Below are 23,043 nucleotides of genomic sequence, written 5' to 3'. Positions count from 1 at the left end.
GGGCCCGGTTTTAAAGCCCTAAAGGCCCGGCCCACATTTGGTAGCCACCAATCATGCCACACTCTTCATACGATTGGCTCATCGATAGCATGGCCAGCCCTCTAGCCTCCGTAGGGCAAAACACCCTCTCCATGTGCGGGGTAGAACATTCTATCCCTCCAAAATAAAAGTAAAAAAAAAACACACAAAACACACTCGTGCGAGCACGTGCCGTTCGTTTCCCCAATGACCCTCGACTTTGGCGTCGTCTCGGAATTCGGGATTAACGGGCTTAAGCGGGCAGCTACCACTGTAGCTGACGCTGCGAGCTCAGACCTGCATTCCAAGGCGACTTAGCCTTCCCAAGGCTGCTAGTCGGCGCCTCACCGATACCCGTAGCGTCACCCAACTCGGGCCTTCGCTGCTCGCGGCTAGACGCGCTGTCGCCGGCTATTCCTCATCTCGTTTGCCCCCTCGTCACGGCGCCCTGACGCCGTTCCGTCCGGCAGTGCTTAATCCTCTCAGGAATCCTGCATACTTTTTGAACGAGACGTTCGTCGCGAGCTTGTGTCGCATATCTGGTGTCCGCTAAGACGAGGGGATTAAGACAAGGGGGGGTCGACGTGTGGCGGCCCTTCAGCCACATAGCTTTCACCGCTCCCCTGCCCAGCCGACGCGAAGCAGCCCCAAAGGGCGATGTACGCCCAAGCGGCCCGGCGCCTGCGCGCGCGCGCGCGCGCATCTTTCCAAGAAATGTCATTCTTCCTTTCGAGCGCACCCCACCGTCCCGTCCCGTCCCGTCGAGGGGGGGGGGGGGGGGGGGGGGGGGGGAGTCCATTGAAGACGGCAGCTGCGGGGTACTGAGAAAGAATTAGCGGTAGTAATGACCCCGCACGCACTACCGATCCCTTACACAAACCATTAGCCAAGTCAATTTAATCAGCCCTTAATATTAATTCAGTGCCCTTTCGTTAATTCTAACTCGATGGACATCTGGTTTATCTTAATTGACATCTTGGTTCTGTCAATGTCAGGTGTAATGAAAAGGGCTCCCTTAACTGCCTCAGTCTACAGCTAAAAAATAAACCATTCGAAAACTTTTCTTTTACCAAGGATGTACCTCTAAATATGCCTCATTGAGTGCATTCCACCCCCCCCCCCCCCCTTTTTTTTTTTCAGACTGCTAGAGCTGATCAAGGAAAAGGCAGAAAACATGAAGAGACGCAACTCAGCCTTACATACACCACCTTGCGATGGGTACGTTTCTCATCTTTTTTTTTTTTTTCAGGGTTTTTTTTTTTCATCTGGTGTGGATATGTTTGCCCTTGAAAAGGCACCTTCAGCTTTAGATACACTCGTGGCATTGCGCCTCATATCCTTAACTTTCGTCATTCCTGAGCATCTTTTGTAATGCATCATTTCCTGAGTGCCCTAGCCATCGCAGCTTCTTTTCGAAGGAGATAAAATGCAAAAGATGCCAAAGTTTTGTGCATTGTCAGTGCACAGTAAAGAACCCCAGGTCATTGAAATTAATCTAAAGCCTCCAATGCGGGGGGACTCTTTCTGTCGCCGTCCTTTTACCCTCTTTTTCGTCCCTTACAGTTCAGCAGTCCACCTTGAGTATAGGAGTCCCTGCTCCTTTCCTTTCCTCATAACCCGTTGTCATTACTGTTATTTTATAATGTGACATTATAGTATATGTTGATGCTGCAAGTCACAAAAGGCCTTTTCAAGTTCAGTAGTGAGAAACTGAATAGTGTGAAATTGAAAAGGGCACTCTTTTTCTGATGTGGTTTTCGCTGGTTTTCCAAAATAAAAGGAAGGGCATCACCGTGTTTTGCTAACCACTACATTTCTGTTTCCTGCCAATGACAGTCCCTCCGTGCTTCCTGGAAGGAGACAAAACATCACATCTCGATCTCTGGTGAGCCAAGCCTCTTGTCATCTGCTCCAAGTGGCCTTGCAAGTAATTAAATGTGGCCTGCTTTGCACTTAGTTTTAGTGCTTTATTGCATACTTGCATGCAAACAGCACGTTCTCATTGAAGCTTTGGTCGAATGCTGGCGAAGCTCTTTAAATGGCACTGCCTTCTTTGAAACTTTGCTAAGCCTAGGATTGCTACCTCTTCATGCTTCCCTTGCATGTATTTATTTCCTTTGTGGGGTTTAAACTGGGGGAGATAAATAGGTATTCCCCGTTTAAGCGCGGCTGACACAGTTCAAAACCGCGCGGACCCCACCCCGTGGTCGCGTACGCTACTGAGTGCACGCCGACCACGGCGGGCCTTGCTCTGCGGGAACAAAGGAACGACACAATGGCTGACACAAACAAGGCATTTATTGCTATAGCAACAATAACGCCAGCTAGCAACAAAATACACTGAGGAATCTAGGATGTCCGACTCACCAGCACGGCTACGAGCGAACGTCCGCCCACGGTAGGGCAAAGGGAACTCCGAGGTCGAGCAGGACGGGCTCGGCGGGAGTAAGTTCCGACCGAGAGGCGCCCGTCGACGAAGAGCGAAGCTGCGAGCGAAACGTCTGCTCGCTTCCCGATCCCAGAGAGAAGAGACCCCGTCGCTCCCCGCGAGCGCGCAGCAAAACGCCATCCGTGGCGCTGCGACGCGAGCGCCCTCCCTTGTTAGTTACAGTAACCGAACCGAGAGGAGTGCTTTTCGGGGGGGCAGCTAACAACAGTGGGGTGCGTTGAGGGAAAGCGTACGCAGGGGACGAAGGCATCCCCACATCCCCCCAACCTTAAATAGACCCACGCGCCTGCAAGTTACATGCTATGGAGGAGTCTCCTGGTCTTCATGCACTTGAGGCAGGTCGTGCAGCGGAGGTCACGCCGACAGGGTGCACGCAGTCTTCCGCGGTATTCCGAAGGCGGCGTGAAGGTCTCCGCTGGGACGACTCGCATGGCCCGCGGACTACGTGCCCGCAGGCCCGCGAAGAGGAGGGCCGGTTGACCACTGCAGTCCAAGATTCCGCAGTAGTCGCCAGGGCAACAGCAGCCAGACGTGGCTGCTGTCTGGTCTCGCCACGGCTGCCCCGGATGGATGCGGCGAACAGGATACAGGCCGCTCCGTCGCAGCAGGCGGCAGCGAGACGATGTGCACAGGACAGCAAGCCGCAGTGGCTCCAGATCTGTAAAATTTCCGAAACACACTCCGCATGCCTTTAACGTAGGTCACGGGAGGGGAAACGGTGTACACAAGGGCCTGGTGGCTCAATGCTCAACTCACTAGCAAAACGTGTCGGGCGGCTGTGCAACGCAAAGTTCGAGTGAACAAAGCCCTTTCTTGAGTTGAACGAGAATGCTCGGTTCATGCGAGGTTAAAAAAAACAGGCGGCCAGCAAAGTGCGCCCCCTCTCAACACCACGGTCCGGTGGTCGTGTCACTTTTGACATGGCGCAGGCCGCTATGAATAGCCTTAGGCCTCACTACCATAGTGGCGGTCGATGACCCCCAACAAAAGAAAGACCCGAAACGGGTTTCGTGCGCGCAGCCGCGAGGAGACATCAGCGTTGTGGGGTGGTCCTCCCCGCTCACTGCACAAAGCAGCTTCTGAGCGATCGGCGCCCACCGTATCGGACGGTGTCGGAACGCCCGGTGCCGAGCTGCAATACCAGCGAGCTCGTTACGGCACCCGTGGCCCCAGGCCACCCGGCTCCCAGAGCCGCGACTCCCAGAGTCGAAAGAGACAGCGAGAAAATATATACAGAAAACTCGGACCACCCACGCGGCTTCCGTACTCACTCGCTTCGGGCTCGGCAACTCCGCGGGCGCTAGGCCTCGCGCTCCCTCGATGCGGACCAAGTGGTTCTTGAAGAAACTCCAGGAAGAAAACTTCACAAAAAAAACATGCTGAGCATGTCGAAAAGTTCAAACATGCTGCAGCGCAATACACCTCGCACTCAAGAAAGCATGCCGCAGGTCCTAGCGATCAAAATTCACTCTAGGCCTAGCACTTGTCAAGTCCGGACAAAGAGCGTTCCTCGAACCGAACAGACTGTCGTCCAATGTTCCAAGAGCAGGCCCCACGTTGGGCGCCAGATGTGGGGTTTAAACTGGGGGAGATAAATAGGTATTCCCCGTTTAAGCGCGGCTGACACAGTTCAAAACCGCGCGGACCCCACCCCGTGGTCGCGTACGCTACTGAGCGCACGCCGACCACGGCGGGCCTTGCTCTGCGGGAACAAAGGAACGACACAATGGCTGACACAAACAAGGCATTTATTGCTATAGCAACAATAACGCCAGCTAGCAACAAAATACACTGAGGAATCTAGGATGTCCGACTCACCAGCACGGCTACGAGCGAACGTCCGCCCACGGTAGGGCAAAGGGAACTCCGAGGTCGAGCGGGACGGGCTCGGCGGGAGTAAGTTCCGACCGAGAGGCGCCCGTCGACGAAGAGCGAAGCTGCGAGCGAAACGTCTGCTCGCTTCCCGATCCCAGAGAGAAGAGACCCCGTCGCTCCCCGCGAGCGCGCAGCAAAACGCCATCCGTGGCGCTGCGACGCGAGCGCCCTCCCTTGTTAGTTACAGTAACCGAACCGAGAGGAGTGCTTTTCGGGGGGGGGGGCAGCTAACAACAGTGGGGTGCGTTGAGGGAAAGCGTACGCAGGGGACGAAGGCATCCCCACACCTTACATATTCACATTTGCGCTATTCAACACAGGAGGTATGCTGACATCATTTGGTTCTGCATTAGAATAGCAGTTCCCTCTTTTTATTGTTTTTGCAACAATGAGTACTTGTATGCCAGATTTTTTTAGAAATATATACTTTATTGCACTGAATGCTGCATAAATTGCACACCATAACTGGCATTCAGTGCTCCAGCAGATTGTATGAAAAAAGTTGTCACTAGCTTCTGCCATTTCTCTGTTTTTCGCATGGGCACGTTTAAAGTATGGGATTAACTCTGGCAGCATGTGCTTTCTTGCTAGCACATGCAGCTCAGCCCAAGCAGGATCAGAGTGCATACAAGATGCCCTGCTAAGAATAAAAAGAACCAATGTCTGGTATACTTGCGTCTTCTTTATCGTCACTCCAGTGGTATAAATGGCAGTCCCCTGCAACTTGAAGGTTGTCAGTGTCACTTACGCTGAACAGGGCCCATAAATTCTTCTAGTGTGGTGGTCATTTGTTTTCCATCTAAAGAAAATAATGGTGGAGGATAGAGGGACCGAGTGGCTATACTTAATATCGCGCATTTTGGTCACCCTTCTCACAGAAATAAACTGCACTGATGCACTTGAAAGGGGCTCTGAAACACCTTCCGAGGAGAGCACATCAACTCGCTCAATCACTGCATTTTGTTGTCATGAGAACCTGAGACAAATAATACACTTATACACACAGCAGAGAACCTACAATCACGCGCGAAAGTCAGCAACTCCTTCCCAATGACTTTTTCATGCTCGCACCCTCCTCCGTCGCTCACACCTGCTTATACAAGTTGAGAGGCAGTTATTGGTTAGATTCATTCAGGTAACATGCAGCTACAATGGCCATAGCCAATAAGCCGCGTAGTTCCGGCGGGTCAGGAAGCTCCACTACCAGAGGTGGGGGGTGGCGGTGGAGCGCTGACCTTCCAGCATGCAAAATGTGACAAGAGGAGAGGGAAAGGCGCAAAGACGCTGACATTCAAACTTTGACTAAAATAACTCACCTTCCGCTGGTCCTTAAGGGTAACGGAGTGGATTCCAAGAGAAGGCAAGCATAGCAGGGGGCAGCAGAAAGTTTGGTGGGCAGATGAGATTAAGAAATCTGCGGGGATACGGTGGCCGCAACTGGCGAAGGACAGGGTCAGTTGGAGAGACATGGGAGAGGCCTTTGCCCTGCAGTGGGCGTAGTCAGGCTGATGATGATGATTATGATGATGAACTCACCTTCTACAAAGTGCATTAAAGAAAATCTTGCTGGAAAGTATTCATTAAGCGACATGCTTTAACATCCCAGGCATACCACAACTTTATTAGGGCCCCTTTCAGAGCCCCTTTAATCTGGGTTGGCTAAACCTATAGTGATTACCTTCAACTCTCATCACATTGTACACTGTACTAGGAAACAAGGAAGTAGTAGTTGTTCTGGTAGTGTGCAAGTTTCGTCAGTGCTGCAGCAGGCATACGCCTGTTGTTCAACATGCCTGCCTGTGGTTTCTCTTTGTAGCCCATCCTCCCAACGCACCCGTATGTGTCGTTTGAGCGGGGCACAGAGGAATGTCCCATCCGGATAGCCATACCCTCCTACACACTGCGCGGAAGTGGCTCCAACGCCCACATCGAGTACGAAGTCAAGGTGGGTGCTGCTCCTGCTCTGAATTCAGAGAGGATCTGCACAAGACAAGCTTTCTCTGCAGGCAGCAATCAATAGAAACCTAGAAATATCCATGGGATATCCAGGGGATTTCTAAAGGATATCCTGGGATATCCAGAGGAATTTTTATGCCATTTTAATCGGCTAACATAATTCAGCATTCACTAGAGCTTTCATTGTATACACAAAAGGGAAAAAAAGATTAAAGAAAGCACTGGGTTTTTGTGACCGACCATTGAACTGGTATCAGTTCATTAATTGGCACCTGTGACACAAGCATGGAATCGATTGTGAGGTGTTCACCTTGTAGAGGCTAAGGAATGAGCAAGTGTGGTGAACTTTCTTCAGCAAGGACTGCAAAGTTGTGACATTTGTCAGCGGTAGCTCTTTAAACTGCATTGGTTCCGTAATGGCTACTGAAATAAGAGAAATAAAGCCTAGCAGGTCTGAAAATCGAGAATGAATCTGAAAATTTGGTGCGCTTCATCGCTAAAATTTTGTGGTGCATGCACTTTCAGACAAAGCGAAAGCTTCGTGCGCCTTTCGTTTGCTGTGGACGTGAGGCACAGTGTAGCGGCAATGACGAATTGGAGGTGAAGCAAGAGGCCCTGCTTCGACGAGTGCCGCCATGTTGCCCTAACGTAGAGTTGCATGCAGAGATAGGTGGAAGTCAGACACGGCTGCGCCCTGATTAGTTCGTGTTGACAACCTGCATTGACTGCTTCCGGCGAGCGGCTGACCGCCTGGTGAACACATCTAGGCCCGCTTGATCGACGGTGAACAGCCGCGAACTGCTGGACGGATGCCACCAGGCAGCCATTCACCAGTTTTTCGCTGGAAAATTGCTCCATATGGGTCGGCCTTTACTCTCTCAGTTGACTGGCCGCATATAACACTGTAATTACCATCTAGCCACTGTTCTTCACTCTTGATGGTGTACAGTTACTGTCATGCTCATTTATGATGTTTTTCTGCATCCAGGTACATTAAAAAAATGAGCACATACATGGGCTGAAAAATTCTTAATAAACATTCGTCACTAGTTAATGAAGCCGTTTTAGGAGGAGCACCTTGGGGCTTGCTACTGCATCAAAAAAATTGGGGTTAAAGTCATTTGTTGGTCCCTTAAGCAGCATCTATGTACAGATGCGGACATAAGTAAATTGAGCTCAATTTTTTGTTCCAAGTGCTGTCACACCTTTCCTAGCAGAAATCAAGAAACACTATGTAGTCATTAGACACCACACTTCTCAATTTTTATTAGGAAATGTGTAAATGTGGTTAGAAGACCACAGCCTGCTTTTTTCACTTTAGTATGTGCACTCCGTTTATCTAGAAGGCCAGTATTGACTCTGCTACATGCACAGGATCGTTCTTCGAGAACTCCCATAACTGGTTTTGTGTTCAGCTCTTAATTGCTGCTCACTTCAGGAGATTGTGAATTCAGTGCTAACCTTTGCTCATTTTTTCGAGGACCTGCGGTGCAAACTCTGCTCAAATGCATGCAGGTCGTGGTCATGGACGACAGTTGGACCTTGTATCGGCGATACAAGAGGTTTCGAGAACTCCATGACTACATGAAGCTCAAGTACGGACGCAAGGTAAGACTATGAGACGGGTGCCCTGTTTAATTTAGCCTAATTCCTCTGAACTTCCATGACAGAAGCCAGCAGTCTTTCATAACTTCTGGTGGTTAGCCAAGACAGTTCGGCATGCTGATTTGTAGACAAGTTTGTTTTTTGTTTTTTTTTTAAATGACCTTATTCAGCCAAAATGCTGAAGCAGACCTGTATATGGCTCCTTTGAGCTGGATGTCTTCTCTTGGCAATGCCCACTTTGATATCTTTCTTTCGAAACAGCCAGTTGGAGGTACCTTTCTTTTTAAACTTGTGAACAGAAATAAAGACCTTGCAGCGTACTTAATTACTACAACTATATACATATGCAACTGTATCTTAGCTTACACTCTGTGCATTAGTGTGAACAATTCATCAACGCTGCCTCTTGCTGACATTTTGGTGCCTTGCTTGATAACTAGTCTTGCTGCAACGTTTTGTTTCACTTTTTCGATGGCAGGTGACGTTACCGTACTTCCCGCCAAAGCTGCTCTTTGGCAACAAGTCGCAGCGGCTCGTGGAGGAACGTCGGAAGATGCTGGAGGTGTACCTGATTGAACTCGTCAACACGTGTCGCCGCGACCTCTCCTGTCCTCTGCACCGAAGCATTCAGGGCCTCTGCAAACAGCACATGTGGGAATTTGCACCGTTCTTTCGAAAGGGCTGCTTCGAGACGAGCAAACACAGCACGGGTTGATGGCAATGACACTATGACATCCAGCATGTTTCACCGGCCGACATGCAAGCACAGCACAAGCTGACAACAGTGACACCACAGCACCCAACACACTTCACCAGCATGCAATCGCTCACTTTGCAGTGGACACAGTTTACCAACAAGCTGAAGATGGTGGCACTGTTGGATGGCTCTGAACACACCTTCACACTGTGCTAACTGCTTTGCTCAGCGGAAGATAGATGGCAACTACATCTTCTAGTGCGATAGCGGCATCGTTGCGTGGGAGTTTGAACTTTACTGTGGCTGGAACTTTCGAAAGGTGGTATGCCGAGGAATGAGTGAGCAGACGGGTGCTATGGAACGCAAGTAGTAGTTGTGTGACCATATCAGTCCATGTCTCTTATCGTGCGAAGGTCATTGACGCACACTTCATCTTTGTGATATAACTGACTTGGTAAGGGTAGTAAGACTCGTGCTTCGACGCTCGCACTTGAAGCTCGAAGTAGCAAGCGTGATACGCTCTTAGACATTGTGACTGCACAGATGTGCTCGCCAAGACAGAATTTCATCATGCATTTGCCTAGCCAAGTTGCTTTGCCACTTGGAGCTCAGAGGGTTATATTGGCGGTCAGAAGTACACATTTCCACAATGGCGTGCCAGGTTGACTGCCTCAGAGTTGCTGTTAAACAGTTGACCACCTCCTAAAAACGGGAAACTGCAATGGTTTTTGCTAGTACTGTTATTGCAGTCGCATGCCAATCACATGGTTGTTGAGTTTACTAGCCTACTGTTAATTCTTTTAAGCTTTCTTTACGCGGTTTGCAAACTTCTCCGTTTGCTTCAGAAGGGAACGTCTTGGAGTGTAGTGGGCAGCCAGATTTGTCTTCCTTTGCCTGCTTCGGAGAAACACCCATGTCTGGGTGTTTAAACCTCTGAACTTCTTGAGAGCTTAACTGAATAGTTCCTTGCTGCTTGTTCTGAAGGGTGTACTGCAAGTCCTCGTTTTAATTTTATTGCCTACGCTTTTGCGCTGGTGTTTTGTACGCTGCCTTTTTTAGCCTTTTGCATTGCAGATTTATGTATGCGAGCTTATTTCCTGTCAGTCGCATTTTGGCTGTGCAATCAGTGCTTAGTAGCCGCATTTTTTTTTTACTAGTACTAGCACTGCTTGTCGTATCGCAAAGTGCAGTCGCACAAAGTTATTTGCTGCGCACAATGAGATTCCAGTGTAGTTGTTGTACTATAGCACGTGGGCTCTGAGGTGTGGATTCGCTAGCTGTTAACATCATTGCCAAGGTTGTGGCCTCTTGATTCTGGAGAAACAGGATGCAGGCCACGTCTTTTTCAGAATGGAAGCAGCTCACATTTTTGCTAGGAAGTCCTGATCTCAAACACGGTGTGTAGACATACGTAGATATTGATGTAATAATTTTAGGTGGTGTACTGGTAACCCGCTGCCAATGAGTGCGCATTCAGTTAGCTCTGCTAAAAGTCATCCCTTCATCCTGTTCTTTCGTTTGTGTTTTTTGTCGTGCTGCCGAGTGCTGATAAGGTTATGCAGAATGACTCCTACGAGTTTAAGACAGTTGAAGTTGCTTTTGTTCTCTTTAGGAGCTCAAATCCGCATCACCTGTGCTAGATAACATCGTAGTGTGTATCGTTGCAAAACGGTGATATCGAACCATGTTTTAGTCGTGCCCATTTTACTGAACCTACATCACTAGTTCATTCATTTTCGCAAGAATTGTACAGTATTTTGAGCTGATAGTTTGTACATTTTTATGAGACCCAAGAAGTTTAGTACAATACAGTTTTCTTATGGTACCAGTGAAGGTCAAACATAGGCATAATAAGGCACTGGATGCTGCTATAGTATACTCTGGCATTGAAAAGCATTCATAAGTGTGAGCATTGTTCAGAACTTTGTGTTTATATCATCATGTGCTAGTTTTCACTTGGGAATCTTCGCACAATAGTCTTGAAATGCCTTTCTTTGCATGTTTTTTTTTTTTCTTCACGTGTGAGCCTCCACTTTTGTGATGACCTGTGAAGACATGTGAAGATTTTTCGAGACAGGTTAAAACGTGTGTCTTCACTTGGCTTGTTTCACAATGCACCAGCAATGACGTGTGCATTACCGAGGTGTGGTGTAAGACACTAATTTTGGACTCGAGCCAAATTAGCTGGCACAGCTTGCCGTTCCACGGACATTCACAAGATTGCAGAACTTTCTTGCATCACCTCCTGCCTTGGTGCAGGTCTTGCCGGTGTTGAAAGCAGCGCCAATTTCTCTCTCGTATGGAAAGAAGAGGATGGCGGGAAATGTGATCTGCGGAAAATGGTGTCTCTCCCAAAGACACTGCTGCACAAAAGTTTGCTCATTCCAGCATTTTTTTTCTGATGGTGTGCATGGGCATGACCCAGTTGTTGTTCTGCCTTGCGATCTTGCATGCGGTGCATGTCTTTTTATTTTTACAATTTGTTTTCCTCATTGTAAATGCACAGTCGCGTTGAAATAAGTATTCATTTGTGGCTTCACACAGTACACTGATAACATTTAGCTTTAACCTCTTGCAATCTCTCACGGTTACCTCAAATATGAAATCACCACATTTGACCAGCTTCCATTTCAAACATAAGCCTTTGAGAGGATGTAAATTTTCGGCAAGTTTTCTGTGTTGAAATTGTATTATAGTTGCCGCAAAATTTCTAGTTTGCTTCTGTTTAATAACGCACCAAATGGTAATTCTCTGTTCCTGGACTGTGTGCTTTAATTTACTACCGCTTACGTTTCATCCTGTGTTCATTTTATATGTTGCAGTGTTTTAACTCCTCACACGCTCTAAAGCTTGTGCCACACAGGGTGCCTAGAAATGCGTACCTGACAAGTTTCAGCACCCTAGGCTGCACATGCAAAACTTGATATATTCTCTGCCAGATTGCTGTCGAACCGAATTAAATAGCTTAAAGTTCAAATTTCAGTAGCAATAAGTCATAACCATAACTAGCATATGCTGTTGGAGTGCACCTGAAGATGTCAGTATTTGCAGAATTTTTTTTTGTTGTTGAGTTAAGTCATTGTTGCAGCTTAATCCTTGTCAGAAGGGTTCATCTGTGTGCAGTAGCCAAGCTGAAAGAAATGATTTTGCATAGCTTTATTTGAGAGCCACACTCGTAGCTGTTGTATCTGCAGGCTTGGAAGAAGTTACGGTGATTTAAAAGCGTCTTTTATCTGTAAAAAGCTATTGGTGCAATTTGAAGGTGCCTCCTTTTTGTAGAGGCACAATATTAAAAAAGATATGAATGTCTTCATGTAATACCTTATTGTGTACACAAGTGCACAAGTACTTGTTTGCTTTGCTAAAGTACTCATGTAAGATACAAGGTGTCTGGCCCATTCTTGCATATAATTCCCATTTTGTAATAACGGCTAATTTTGTTTATTTATATTTACAGCTTTTGCATGTTTGTTTTTTGAGCCACTTAACTGGAGAAAATGGTTCTAAGATGATTCCCAGAGCTGCTGGATGACATCAGTTCATGATGGAGCTATTGCAATTTGATTGTTAGGGCACGATTTAATGGAAGTATTTTGCTTTTGTACATCAAGTGCCTGGTTATGCACTCTAACGAGTATGTTTGGTTGAATGTAATAGTATAGCCTTGCTTTCCTGTGTAAATATTCCGCTTCCAACTGTTTGCGAGGTTTTATGTTTCGTCAGTTTTCATCCCATAGCAACCAAATGCTTGCTATAGAAAACTGAAAAGTTTTATTGCAATATTGTGAAATGAATTTGGTGTACACAAGCACGGAACTTGTGGGAGTTCTACCACTGCATATCACCTCATAGCTAGTGCCCCCATGTGTAATATTGAATTTGTATTGGCTTGTATGAAAAGCATGGTTTCAGTTAGTTAGTTGAAGAACATTCTAACATTCACAGCCCAGACAGTGTGGTTGTTGTCGCCAGAATGAAATATGGATGCTTGGGAGATTGCCTCGTCAAAAGAAAATTGTGCCTTATGCCATCTTAGCCAACTCTGGATACCCTGCGGTGAGAGCATTTTCTAATCATTTCAAGACTGCATCTTTTCAAAAGCTTCAAGTGTATAGCAATGCATTGATTTCTTAGGCTGTATAAACTCTTTGTTTACTATATGCTCACATCAAATGTGCACACCAACTATGTGTGTGTGAGACTACTTGCACGCTTTTGTTAATGCTGGCAAACTGATTCACAAGTTGTGACCGGCTTAAATGCTAAGCCTGGTCACAACGGGCAAGTGAGATTATAGTAGAGGCTTTTTCTTCTGAAGGAAGCTATGCAAACGAGAGAAAATGCAAAGCTATATTCGCACAAGCTGCACGGCAGATAGTGTATGGCTGTCAACTCATTTTTTAGCATATTATGCCTGCAGCACACCTAGCCAGCTAAATTCCATTTTACTTGAATGAGTTGTTTTCTTAATGCATTTTTCTGAAATTGAAACTAGCCTGCGTTGCAACAAAAGTGCTTTTTAAACAGCTTGTTATACAAAATGTTTTGTTCTGCATATTGCCTTACAGAAAAACTCATTTGACTGAAATGACATTTAATTTCTGGCCAGTGATAGGTGTACTGTGCAGGCTGGCTGTAAAGATTCATTTGCGCACGCACATCTGGCTTGAGACATCTGCTGTGGGTTGCTCAATTTGCATGTCGAGTTGTTGCTTGCGGTTGAGGCTGTATGCAGCATATCCAGTCACGGTTAGAAAAACCATGTGGTTGAGTTACACTATATATGATCTGAGCCTAGTTATTTATCACAAGTGCATTTCTGTTGGCTGTTTGTTTACACAATGGCCAATAAATGTTCCTCCATTGTTTACCATGCGTGTTTTTAGTTCCTTTCTAAGCCATTAGAGGAGCAAATCCTCGCCATTGTGGCCAGATTTCGGTGGAGGTGAAATGCAAAAGATGGCCACATTTGCTGCAAGATGTCAGTAGATGTTTAGGAGCACCGGATGGTAAAAATTACTCCGGAGTGCTCCACTACAGCATCCCTCATTGCCGATCTGCAGCTCTATGGGACGTTACATCTGCCCCACATAACGTGATATTAAGGCACTGAAGCACGTTGATTTTTCCATGCTGGTTATATTCGTAAGAAAATATTACAAATACACAAACATGTGTTCATCTCCAAGCAAATACGACTTCTGGGAGTTGTATTACCGTACAGCAAGTGCAGAACCTGAATGCACAAACTGCACATTTCAAAGACTTTAGTTTCTTCGACAAAGAATAATGGCAGGACTAAAATTTAGCTTCAAGAAAACTAAAGTACTGCTAAAAATTCCGGGAAGAGAAGCGCAGTTCAAAACTGGCAGTGGTAAGGTATACGTAAGGCTGCTCTGATCAACGCTGGTTTTTTTTCAGCACGCCCATCAGAAAAAAAGAACTTTTCTTGAACATACTCGAAGGTGGGTGCACATGAGGACACACCCCAGCGCTAGTGCAAGCACAACGGAACAGACGTGCAGGTTTATGAAAAAAAGGGTGGCATGTGTAACTATTCAATTCTTCGCAGGGCTTCGTCGAGCGAAGTAGACGGATTTCAACTTATGGCCAGGAAGCCATTACGTGCAAGCAGTGAACTCTTGGGTTGCTTAGTGTGTTAGCTTCAGTAGCTTAAAGTCTGCTGTCTGTTACTTGTGTGTGCACGCCTGTTTCTGTACTGTTGCTGAAGTTTAATTACTAAGTTCTGCTCCCGTGTTTCACCAAGTGTCATCCGTCCATCTTTAAGTAGCTGTCTGCTACCTGTCTTATGCAAATTATTGTGTACCTCGAAAAAGCAAGGTGAAGAATGTGATGTTAACGCAAGAGCATTAAGGGCACCATGTTGCAGAATACCTGGTGTTGTCGTTGGCCGCGAGCGGAAAATCTACAAAAAATCCTCGGAGAAGCAACCTAAGAGCAAAGTGGGCCACCTAGGTCACGCGACTTTCTGACGTCATCACTACCTGCCCACCGGATTATGAGCAAACTGCCCACCGTGGCAGATGGTAGATAAGTTGACGATTGGTTGCTAGAGGTTGATCGGGAAGAGTAACACTGATGGCAGCAGCTGTCGTTGCAGGGCAGAGATGCATTGCTTACCCGCTGCACTACTGTGTCAAGAGTGTATGAGGACTGCCAGGGATCTATGAATTTTAAGTAGAGAAAGACCAATTATATTGTGACGAAGAAGAAGCTGGCAGTGGCACGGGACGGAGCGCCCACGCTAGGCCAGCGGCCATTAAATCATCTCATAGCCATCGTTCACCACGCCTCATTCTTCGGCTGGCCGCCACGTTACATTTGGTGTGAGGTGCTGGGGTCCCTTCATCGCCATCCTGGTCACGGAGCTTCGGCGTCCTGGGCCTGCCGTGTACGTCGGCCGTGAGTACCTGGTCAGCGCCACACGGCCGTGCCCCAGCCCGCCCGACCTGAACCGACCTCGACGCTCACCCCAGCCCCGTCCCCCGCCCGGACCACACTACACGACGACCCAAGACCCGACGGACCCAAGACCCCACCGACCCAAGACCCCACCGACCCAAGACCCCACTGACCCAAACGTGAAGACACCGTCCCCCTGCCTCTGCCGTTTGGTGCGTCCAGAGACCTCGGCCGTCAGCTCCTGGCACCCTCCGGCCCGGATGCTTCGTGGACCGGGACTCATTCTCTCATCTTTCTCATCGTGGCGGCCAGCACTGCACCATCTTCTACATATTGTTCGATCCTTCACTCAAGACCATCGCCATTTCGCCGTCTGTTCGTCACCGATGGGACGATCGCTCGGAGGCCCCGGGTAGTGTGACGAAGACGAAGCTGGCAGTGGCGCGGGACGGAGCGCCCGCGCTAGGCCAGCAGCCATTAAATCATCTCATAGCCATCGTTCACCACGCTTCATTCTTCGGCTGGTCGCCACGTTACAATATGGCCATTAACCCATGAATGCTATCTCCTCGTACCCTTAAAGCAAAGCTTAAGTGTCCCCTCCAGTTTTTTACTGTATAATAAAGGCTTTCATTAGAAGGCATCTTGAAACTGCACAAAAAGAGAAGGGATGAGGAAGAAACCAACAAGAGAGAGTGTGAAACCTCAACTGAGTTTAATACACAGGTGCGTCACATTTGTTCATTCATCGCGATCACACACTCACCTACGAACAACCATCGCATAACACTGGTGCGCTGGTTATTTGTTAGGTTAGTGTGCGATCGTGAAGAATGTATAACTGTGACGCACCTGTGTAATAAACCCAGCTGAAGTTCCGTGCTCTGTATTGTTGGTCTCTTCCTCGTCCTTTGTCTTATTGAGCGGTTTCAAGATGCATTCTAATACTAGTCACCAAGTAGACCACCTTTCTCTGTTATATGATAAAGGCACAAGCAGTAAACAGAGCACAACAGCCATGGCCTAAGTAGTCACTACAACAGTGACTGGAAAAATGTTTCAAGTGACCCTAGGGCCAAAATGTGAAAGTGACATCTCGGTACCACGTAGCCGGCGGAGAGGTGTGTCCTCACTTCTGCAGATGCATTCACACACGAACCCACTGCAGTGGCTCGGTGGTCATGATGTTCGGCTACTGAATATGTGAAGACCACATTTCAATGGAAGCAAAATGCAAAAACCTCCCGTGTGCTGTGTTGCAAGCACTACGCACTGAAGAATTCCAGGTGGTCAAAGTTAATCCAGAGCTGCTCGCTACAGCTCTCACAGTGTCGTGTCCACTGAGTTCGAGAAAGTTAGCATACCTTTCATTGCCTCTCAAAACATTTAAACATCGGGGAAGTCCTGAAATTATACAAAACAGCCAACACTTGTGGTACATTTATAACAATTGCTTTATTTGTAACAATTACACACCATGACTATGACATCTTGCCTCTGGCATCCCACTGACTATGAAGTCTTGTACGAATGTTGTCAGGTTTCCATCAGAAATGTCAGCAGGAGCTGTGTAGGTGATCCTGACCATTTACCTGATATTATTCGACAGCGCATCAGTAACCATCCAGCCAACCTTTCTGCGAGGCTTCATTCTGCCATGCGTTTCAAACCCACCTTCACTGAGTGAGCAGTGCAAGCCTATTGGACTGAGGCTTGTTTGGCACAGTTTGTGTGTGATAAATGTTGCTCTCCTCTACACTAGTTCCTAGAGTTCTGTCCCTGTAAATGGGTACCATTGCCTGAAACAGGATGGGTAGGTAGTCCAACTGGACTTTCGCTTGCATCATTTTGCACCTTTTACGTTGTTTTTTTTTTCCTCTTTTTCTCAACCTTTCAATTTCAAGCTGTGCAACTTTAACAGGTTAAATGCTATACAAAAGGCAGGATGCTAAAATTCCAACCGTCTTCTCTTCTTTGTGGTGCTCCTCCATCTTTTGCACTACATTTAACCCGTCAACACGAACCAACTAGCTCAAGAAAGTGTCTTCACAGCATTGCTCAGATGCACTAAACGGTTGCCAAAATGACAGCACAAAACACCAATTACTGACACAGACACCATCCCGCATTCCAGATGAAAGGCAGGCTACTACTACAAAAATGGCGATGTTTCAGAAGAATTGGCCCTCGGATCCAGTGCGAACTGAATTAATTAAAGTTGGTGGCACACCTACGGTGAATTCCAGGGAGGTGCACACCAGATGGAGTTGCAGTGGCTGCCGACATGCCTGTCATGAGAAATCGCACACTTCATCATGGCAGCCAGGCTGGCCTTCTTGTCAATGTTTTTGGCATATCTGGCGAACACTTCGTCAATCACCTGCAAAAGCACAACACACACAGACCTGTTAGCAGCTAGGCCTATCTCACACTCCCTTTCAACCTTTGGTGCATGTTGTTATACTTCGTGACAACTTTTCTGGCAAAAAAGTGGAAACTACGTAGCCGAAACATGCGCTCTCTTCCTACAGTCCCCTCTTGCAGTTATTAGTGTACACCAAATTTTTGCTTACGTGTTTGCTTTCTTTCAAATGATGCATTAGACATTTATACACATGGATCACCCTGTGATATTTGCCTACTACTACTAAATAATTTATAACTGAATTTCTTATTGATGTTGTTTTGGTTTCAGTTTCATCAACCAAACCGAAATGGCAATTTAACTGCTGATACGTTGTTTGCTGCCATTCCAGCTCTTGAAACAGGCTCGTTTAAATGTTGTAGTGAATTGAACTAAGTACCAGGGTTTATTATTAGTTTTTTCGTTCCTTATGTGACTTAAAGGCCAACTATATATCATAGCCATCGTTAAACAGCATGAGAGAAGAAATTTAATCAAATTATTTAGTGCTTGTCGACAAATACCACACGGTGATTCATGTATTCTAATGTCTTAACGCATCATTTGAAGAAGAAAACACGCTACTAAAATTAGACATCTATAGTCCTTTAAGGTATTTGCATATTTCTAACACAGCTGCCAACTTTCAACATTGAAGACAAGAAGAAATTGTGATTACAACAAATTTAATAGGCACGTCTAGTTACAAGAAGCTTCAACAGATGGCATCAGCTAATCCAGCAATGCAATTACGTTACTGCAGGATGACAAATGAGCCAGGTGCACAATCGTGTGACCTAATTATTTAGTGTAATGACACATTTGTAGACGCTTTGCCCCTGCAGCCTTCCCTCCATTACCAAGAAAAGCTGTCTCCCGAGTATAACTGATAGCTTTTAGCAACAACCAAGTTGGTATTTTGAAGAGTAGGCGATGTCATAGTTTTCACTGCTTGCTACTGGAACGTTGTGCAAGCGATAAATGCAGCATGTACCGCTTGCCACTCCAATGAGGTTTTTTTAAACTGTGCTCTTCTGCTTAACACATTCTTCAGAGAATTTTTTCCATCCATGGCATGCTATTAGTAAGCATGCAATCTCAACCCTAACATGAGTTAGTTTCAAGGAATTTGCTGCGGCAGACACAAAGTGGCCCGAATTCACAATGTTGCGAATTTGCGGCAAATCGAAAATCAGCTATTTATTCACCAAAACAAAGCATTTCAAGTCTCTGGTTTCGACAAAGGCATTCTATTTCTAAGATTCGAAGGAAAATTAAACTATTCTTTATACCGGCCTATACTACTGTACTTCCCTCATCAGTTCTCAAGAAAAGAGAGAGGAGCAGTGGCCGGAAGTTGTGCAATCGTGCGCCCTTTTCTATCACACAGCTTCCTCACAGTAGCAATAAGCATTCTGGTCATCACGCAGTAGCTACTGGGAACATGATGACAGCAAGCTTTGTGTAGAAATGAATACAGGATGCGCCGCCGTGGTGGCTCAGTGGTTATGGTCCTCGGCTGCTGACCCGGAAGACGCGGGTTCGATCCCGGCCGCGGCGGTTGAATTTCTTTGGAGGAGAAACTCTAGAGGCCCGTGTACTGTGCGATGTCAGTGCACGTTAAAGAACCCCAGGTGGTCGAAATTTCCGGAGCCCTCCACTACGGCGTCTCTCATAGCCTTAGTCGCTTTGGGAGGTTAAACCCCACAAACCAAACCAAACCAAACCGAATACAGGTATACCGTAGATCGGTATACCGTAGATTCATGTGCAGTTATGTTCAAAATATGCCTTAAATGGCCACTGTTACAAATACAATATACAATACAACTATTCACTGCAACCGCGGACTATATTCCACTGCACAGAACAAAAGGGCATGTTTCAACTGTGTTGCTTCTGCTCCATCGGCAGAAAAAGCTGTCACAGAGTGTAATTGCACATATATCTCATACGCATGAGCTCCTCAGCCTCAGCAACCTCAGTAACAGCAACCTCAGTAGCCTCAGCAACAGGGACAGTAGCATGGCGAGAGTACGCTACATGAAACAAAGGAACATGCCTCAGAGACGTAGGTCCGGTACGCTTGCGACAGCTCCACGCTACCAATCTTCGCTGCGCGATCGAACAGTCCCAGGGCAGATACACGTTGCATTTTGTGATCACTGGTCAGCAACGCAAGGCTCCGGTGGGACTTGTATCTGCCAGTGAGCTGCATACACCGATCCGTGCTGGGCTATAAAGACACCTCAATGGGACACTGAAGCACTTACCTCACTCATGTTGCGCACATAACACCCAAGAGCAGCCACGGTGGCAATCGCGTTATCTGCAATTCCAGTCGCCTGGAAACAAAGCCCAATTTAGCACAGAGTGCTGGATGGAAAGTCTCTCCCTTCTCACCTCTTGCAGGCACATAGGCTTCGGCAGTCTGTCGTTACTGAATGCCATGGTGTAGACCTGTGGATGTGGCTGATTAGAGTACGTAGACAACAAGACACCAACATACCTGAAGGTAGGTTGTCAGTTCCTGGCACGTGATCTCACGGCCATTGACCTCCTTGATCAAGAGGTTTTGTGGAGCCAGGATGGAGCGCACCAGCTTCTGTAGCTGTTCCCTGAATGTGATGCTGAGGCACGAAAGGCGGCCCAGAAGTGCTGGATCTGTCGTCATCTGCGTACAAGCAGCAAGTTACAGGGTGCCGTTCGAAAAGCTCCAACACACCTCACGCCATGGGTAAGGAAGCAGAAAGCAGCCCTTTCTTTTGAAGCAAGCGTCGATGTGTTCCCGCACGATCCGCATTTCTGTTGTCTGCACCGCTGGAGCCTTCAGCCGCTGGTGCAAGATGTCCAGACCTCCATCCGGACCGTACGGCGCATTGAAAGGGTAGCACCAGTCACGCACGAGAAAGACGAGCTTCTGGAAAGGCTTCTGGAAAGGCGTGATGTCCTGCATTGCATGGGTCACTGTAGAGAGTGCAGTGCAATGGGATAACCTGGACAATTCAACTTCAACTGCACACACACCTTTGCAGCCAGCTGACCATACTCTGCAATGAGCCATAGGTGCTGTAGATCTTCTTCTCGAATGTTCTGCCAAAGATTGTAGATCAAAACCGAACTCAGCATCGCACTCAAGGTGAGGAATGCTGCACATCCTTCAGCTGTATAATGGCCATCAACACCACCCTGTGTGTCCATTAACAGCACAGCCACTGTCCGGCCGTCTGGCATGGTAACCTGCAGAGGAAACACGTTAGTAAGACTGCAGCTGAAATGCTGAGCAAACTAACTGACCTGGAAAACTTCATCCCACACCAAGACACCCGCTGTGTGCCTTTCAAAGTTGCCGCTCCAGTTGAAGTCATCCAGTCCAGTCACACAGCTTTCAAGCCAGTCATTCGGACAGCCATTGCGTAGGTAGTGCAGGAGGAAATCCAGGAGGAGTGATTCACCCCTGCGAAGCCCTCCGGCCACCGAAATCACAACAACAGGCATGTCCTTCACATGCTCCGCAAGCAGTACACGTCTCAGTGTGTCCAAGTCGAGCTCAAAGCCACCATCGTCCTTGACACGCAAAATGGTCACTGCACGACCACGCTGCACTCGGGCCGCCATCCTGCCCTGCAAATGTTGCTGTTGATGTGCACCTGCTAGATGGCCATTTAAAAGAACAGAAATTTGAACTATCGTAGCTGCCTCTCACAATTTGGGGCATGGTTATGCATTGCCTCTGCTGCACTCATCCGGCTAGCAAAGCAAATTAGTCTTGGTCATCGGCCTACATCTGGCTACTGGCTTAGAAAGGTAATGAGTCCTGTCATCAAAGTCTGCAGGCCTTTGCATATTCCAGCTACAGTGTAATTTGCACCCCAATGAACTACTTTCTCAAACCATTGCTGCCTATCACTGCATTTTTATCGCTTCATTTAGGGGATGAATTCAGAATAGATATGATATCCACCCAGGCCAATCTCCATTATGTCTATCAATTGGGCCGGAAGGATGCTTGACGCTAGTCTCGTGATGTTGTTTTTCTCTTCATCCACATGCATTTCTGGTAAAATTCAGTATTCTCTAGTAGCTCCCTGCAGTTGCAATTCTTCCTCTCTTCATCAAAAACAAACCAGCTCTGCTTGTGATCTTGCCATCAAATACCTGAACAATACGACAACCTCACCCTGTGCAAATTGTGATGGCTTCAACTCTGAGCATTCCTTACGTTTCACCTCCACCGGGAAAGTATTGTTTTGAAGTTTGAACAGTGTGTGCTTTTCATTCCACTCTTTTTATTTATATTTATTTACAGCATGGTCCTAGCAGGAGGGGCAAAAATACATAAAATAAAACAGCAAATATCGCAGAAAATAACACAGCTCTCCTAAAAGCAAAAAGCTCAACTTGTCATTTTGTGTCATATATCTGAACAAAGATTTAACAAAGACACATAAAGGAAAACGTACTATATCCCAATCCTGGGCAAATGGAGACAGTATTGTGAGCCTATAGATTACGCTCACTTCATGAAGGTAGTGTTTTGAAATCACAATAGTACACTCGACAAAGGCATGGCAAGCCCTGTGCACATATATATGGAACCGAATTTGGGCCCCGCCGCGGTGGCTCAGTGGTTACGGCGCTCGGCTGCTGACCCGAAAGACGCGGGTTCGATCCCGCGGCCGCGACGGCTGAATTTCTATGAAGGCGAAATTCTAGAGGCCCGTGTACTGTGCGATGTCAGTGCACGTTAAAGAACCCGAGTTGGTCGAAATTTCCGGAGCCCTTCACTACGGCGTCTCTCATAGCCTGAGTTGCTTTGGGACGTTAAACCCCAATAAACCAAACCAACCGAATTTAGAAAAACAGGAAAAATTAGCTATATCCAATTCTCTCCAAAACGCAGTCAACTACAAAACATCCTACATGGTACTGCAGAACATTTATGAATATCGTAAGCACTGCCACCACGTCGTGCCGAAATTAAAGTTTCGGAATCGTATGGATCTCTCCGCGATGCCCGGTACATCAGCAGAGCGTTGAAGAAACTCAGTACAGACGTCACGTGTCACATACGATTGAAAAGTGCATTATCGGCACCATAAAACCGCTGCGTGCCACCTAAAATTGATTCCTTCGCCCGGCAGGCTAACTGTGCTAATTGTGTCTCGTGCTCGGAACATCTCCACCGCAGGAAGGCTGCTTTCCATGCTACTCTTTGGTGTCATTCATTGGCGCCTTATCGTTTTTTCAATGCCGGATATGCTGAAGACGCTCACCGTGCAGTTCGCACTACGTCAATACCTCCTAGAAATCCTTATCGGCGGGTTAGCGCGACACGACCGCACTCAACCTGAACGCTCCAATCTGCTCCAAACATTTCAAAAGTCACATGCATGATCACATGTGCAAGAGTCACTATGTACTAGCAGAGTCAAATCTCGTGGTAATCAGGCCACGGTAGTAAACAAAATAATTCGCCGTTATTTGTGTTCTAATTAGAACTCTTACTACTTTTCAACTATTTTTTATTTATTATAGTAACGCAAGAAAATAAGCATAACAAACTACTGACTATAGTAAATTACAGCGTAAAAAAGAAACAACAGTTACTAACAC

At 47.0% G+C, this 23,043-nt stretch overlaps 2 protein-coding genes across 7 annotated transcripts in view; one reads left to right on the top strand and one right to left on the bottom strand.

The window, feature by feature from the left end:
• The window catches only part of Klp98A (kinesin-like protein 98A), a 58,458-nt gene extending 44,988 nt beyond the window's left edge, over positions 1-13,470 (top strand). For both annotated transcript variants that reach the window (XM_089561646.1, XM_089561645.1), the window contains 5 exons: positions 1,159-1,236; positions 1,855-1,903; positions 6,159-6,287; positions 7,814-7,906; positions 8,382-13,470. In XM_089561646.1, the coding sequence (XP_089417772.1) occupies positions 1,159-1,236; positions 1,855-1,903; positions 6,159-6,287; positions 7,814-7,906; positions 8,382-8,618 (586 nt within the window). In that variant the 3' untranslated portion in view covers positions 8,619-13,470. The remainder of the gene's footprint in view (positions 1-1,158; positions 1,237-1,854; positions 1,904-6,158; positions 6,288-7,813; positions 7,907-8,381) is intronic.
• Positions 2,299-22,843, bottom strand: LOC149330932 (atlastin-2-like). 5 transcript variants are annotated; one of them, XR_016285744.1, is made up of 11 exons: positions 22,704-22,843; positions 20,725-21,080; positions 20,455-20,667; positions 20,153-20,377; positions 19,937-20,101; positions 19,831-19,887; positions 19,701-19,772; positions 19,490-19,639; positions 17,254-17,403; positions 5,659-8,539; positions 2,299-5,141 (listed from the first exon to the last, which is right to left on the bottom strand). XR_016285744.1 is itself a non-coding variant. In XM_089561650.1 (10 exons), the coding sequence occupies exons 2-9, from the start codon at positions 21,043-21,045 to the stop codon at positions 17,254-17,256; spliced, it is 1,353 nt and encodes a 450-aa protein (XP_089417776.1). In that variant the 5' UTR covers positions 21,046-21,080; positions 22,704-22,843; the 3' UTR covers positions 2,299-8,539. The 5 variants fall into 5 exon arrangements, 4 of the variants coding, with proteins under 4 accessions (XP_089417776.1, XP_089417774.1, XP_089417775.1 ...); XM_089561650.1 differs by having other exon boundaries at positions 2,299-8,539; XM_089561648.1 differs by lacking the exons at positions 2,299-5,141; positions 5,659-8,539 and having other exon boundaries at positions 16,460-17,403.
• Positions 22,844-23,043: the final 200 nt, after the last annotated feature.

The sequence above is a fragment of the Amblyomma mixtum genome, chromosome 9 (genome assembly GCF_055824585.1).
Source record: "Amblyomma mixtum isolate Tamu chromosome 9, ASM5582458v1, whole genome shotgun sequence".
NCBI classification, from domain to species: Eukaryota; Metazoa; Arthropoda; class Arachnida; order Ixodida; family Ixodidae; genus Amblyomma; species Amblyomma mixtum.
This window is presented reverse-complemented; position numbering and strand designations above follow the sequence as displayed.

What these genes read in the sequence shown, in the direction of transcription:
- LOC149330932 (XM_089561650.1), bottom strand. Translation starts at nt 21,045, where the DNA reads ATGGCGGCCCGAGTGCAGCGTGGTCGTGCAGTGACCATTTTGCGTGTC. An exon ending in ATGGTCAGCTGGCTGCAAAG is followed by an intron (nt 20,378 to 20,454) that starts GTGTGTGTGCAG and finishes CATGCAATGCAG; the next exon opens with GACATCACGCCTTTCCAGAA. An exon ending in TTCCTTACCCATGGCGTGAG is followed by an intron (nt 20,102 to 20,152) that starts GTGTGTTGGAGC and finishes GCTTGTACGCAG; the next exon opens with ATGACGACAGATCCAGCACT.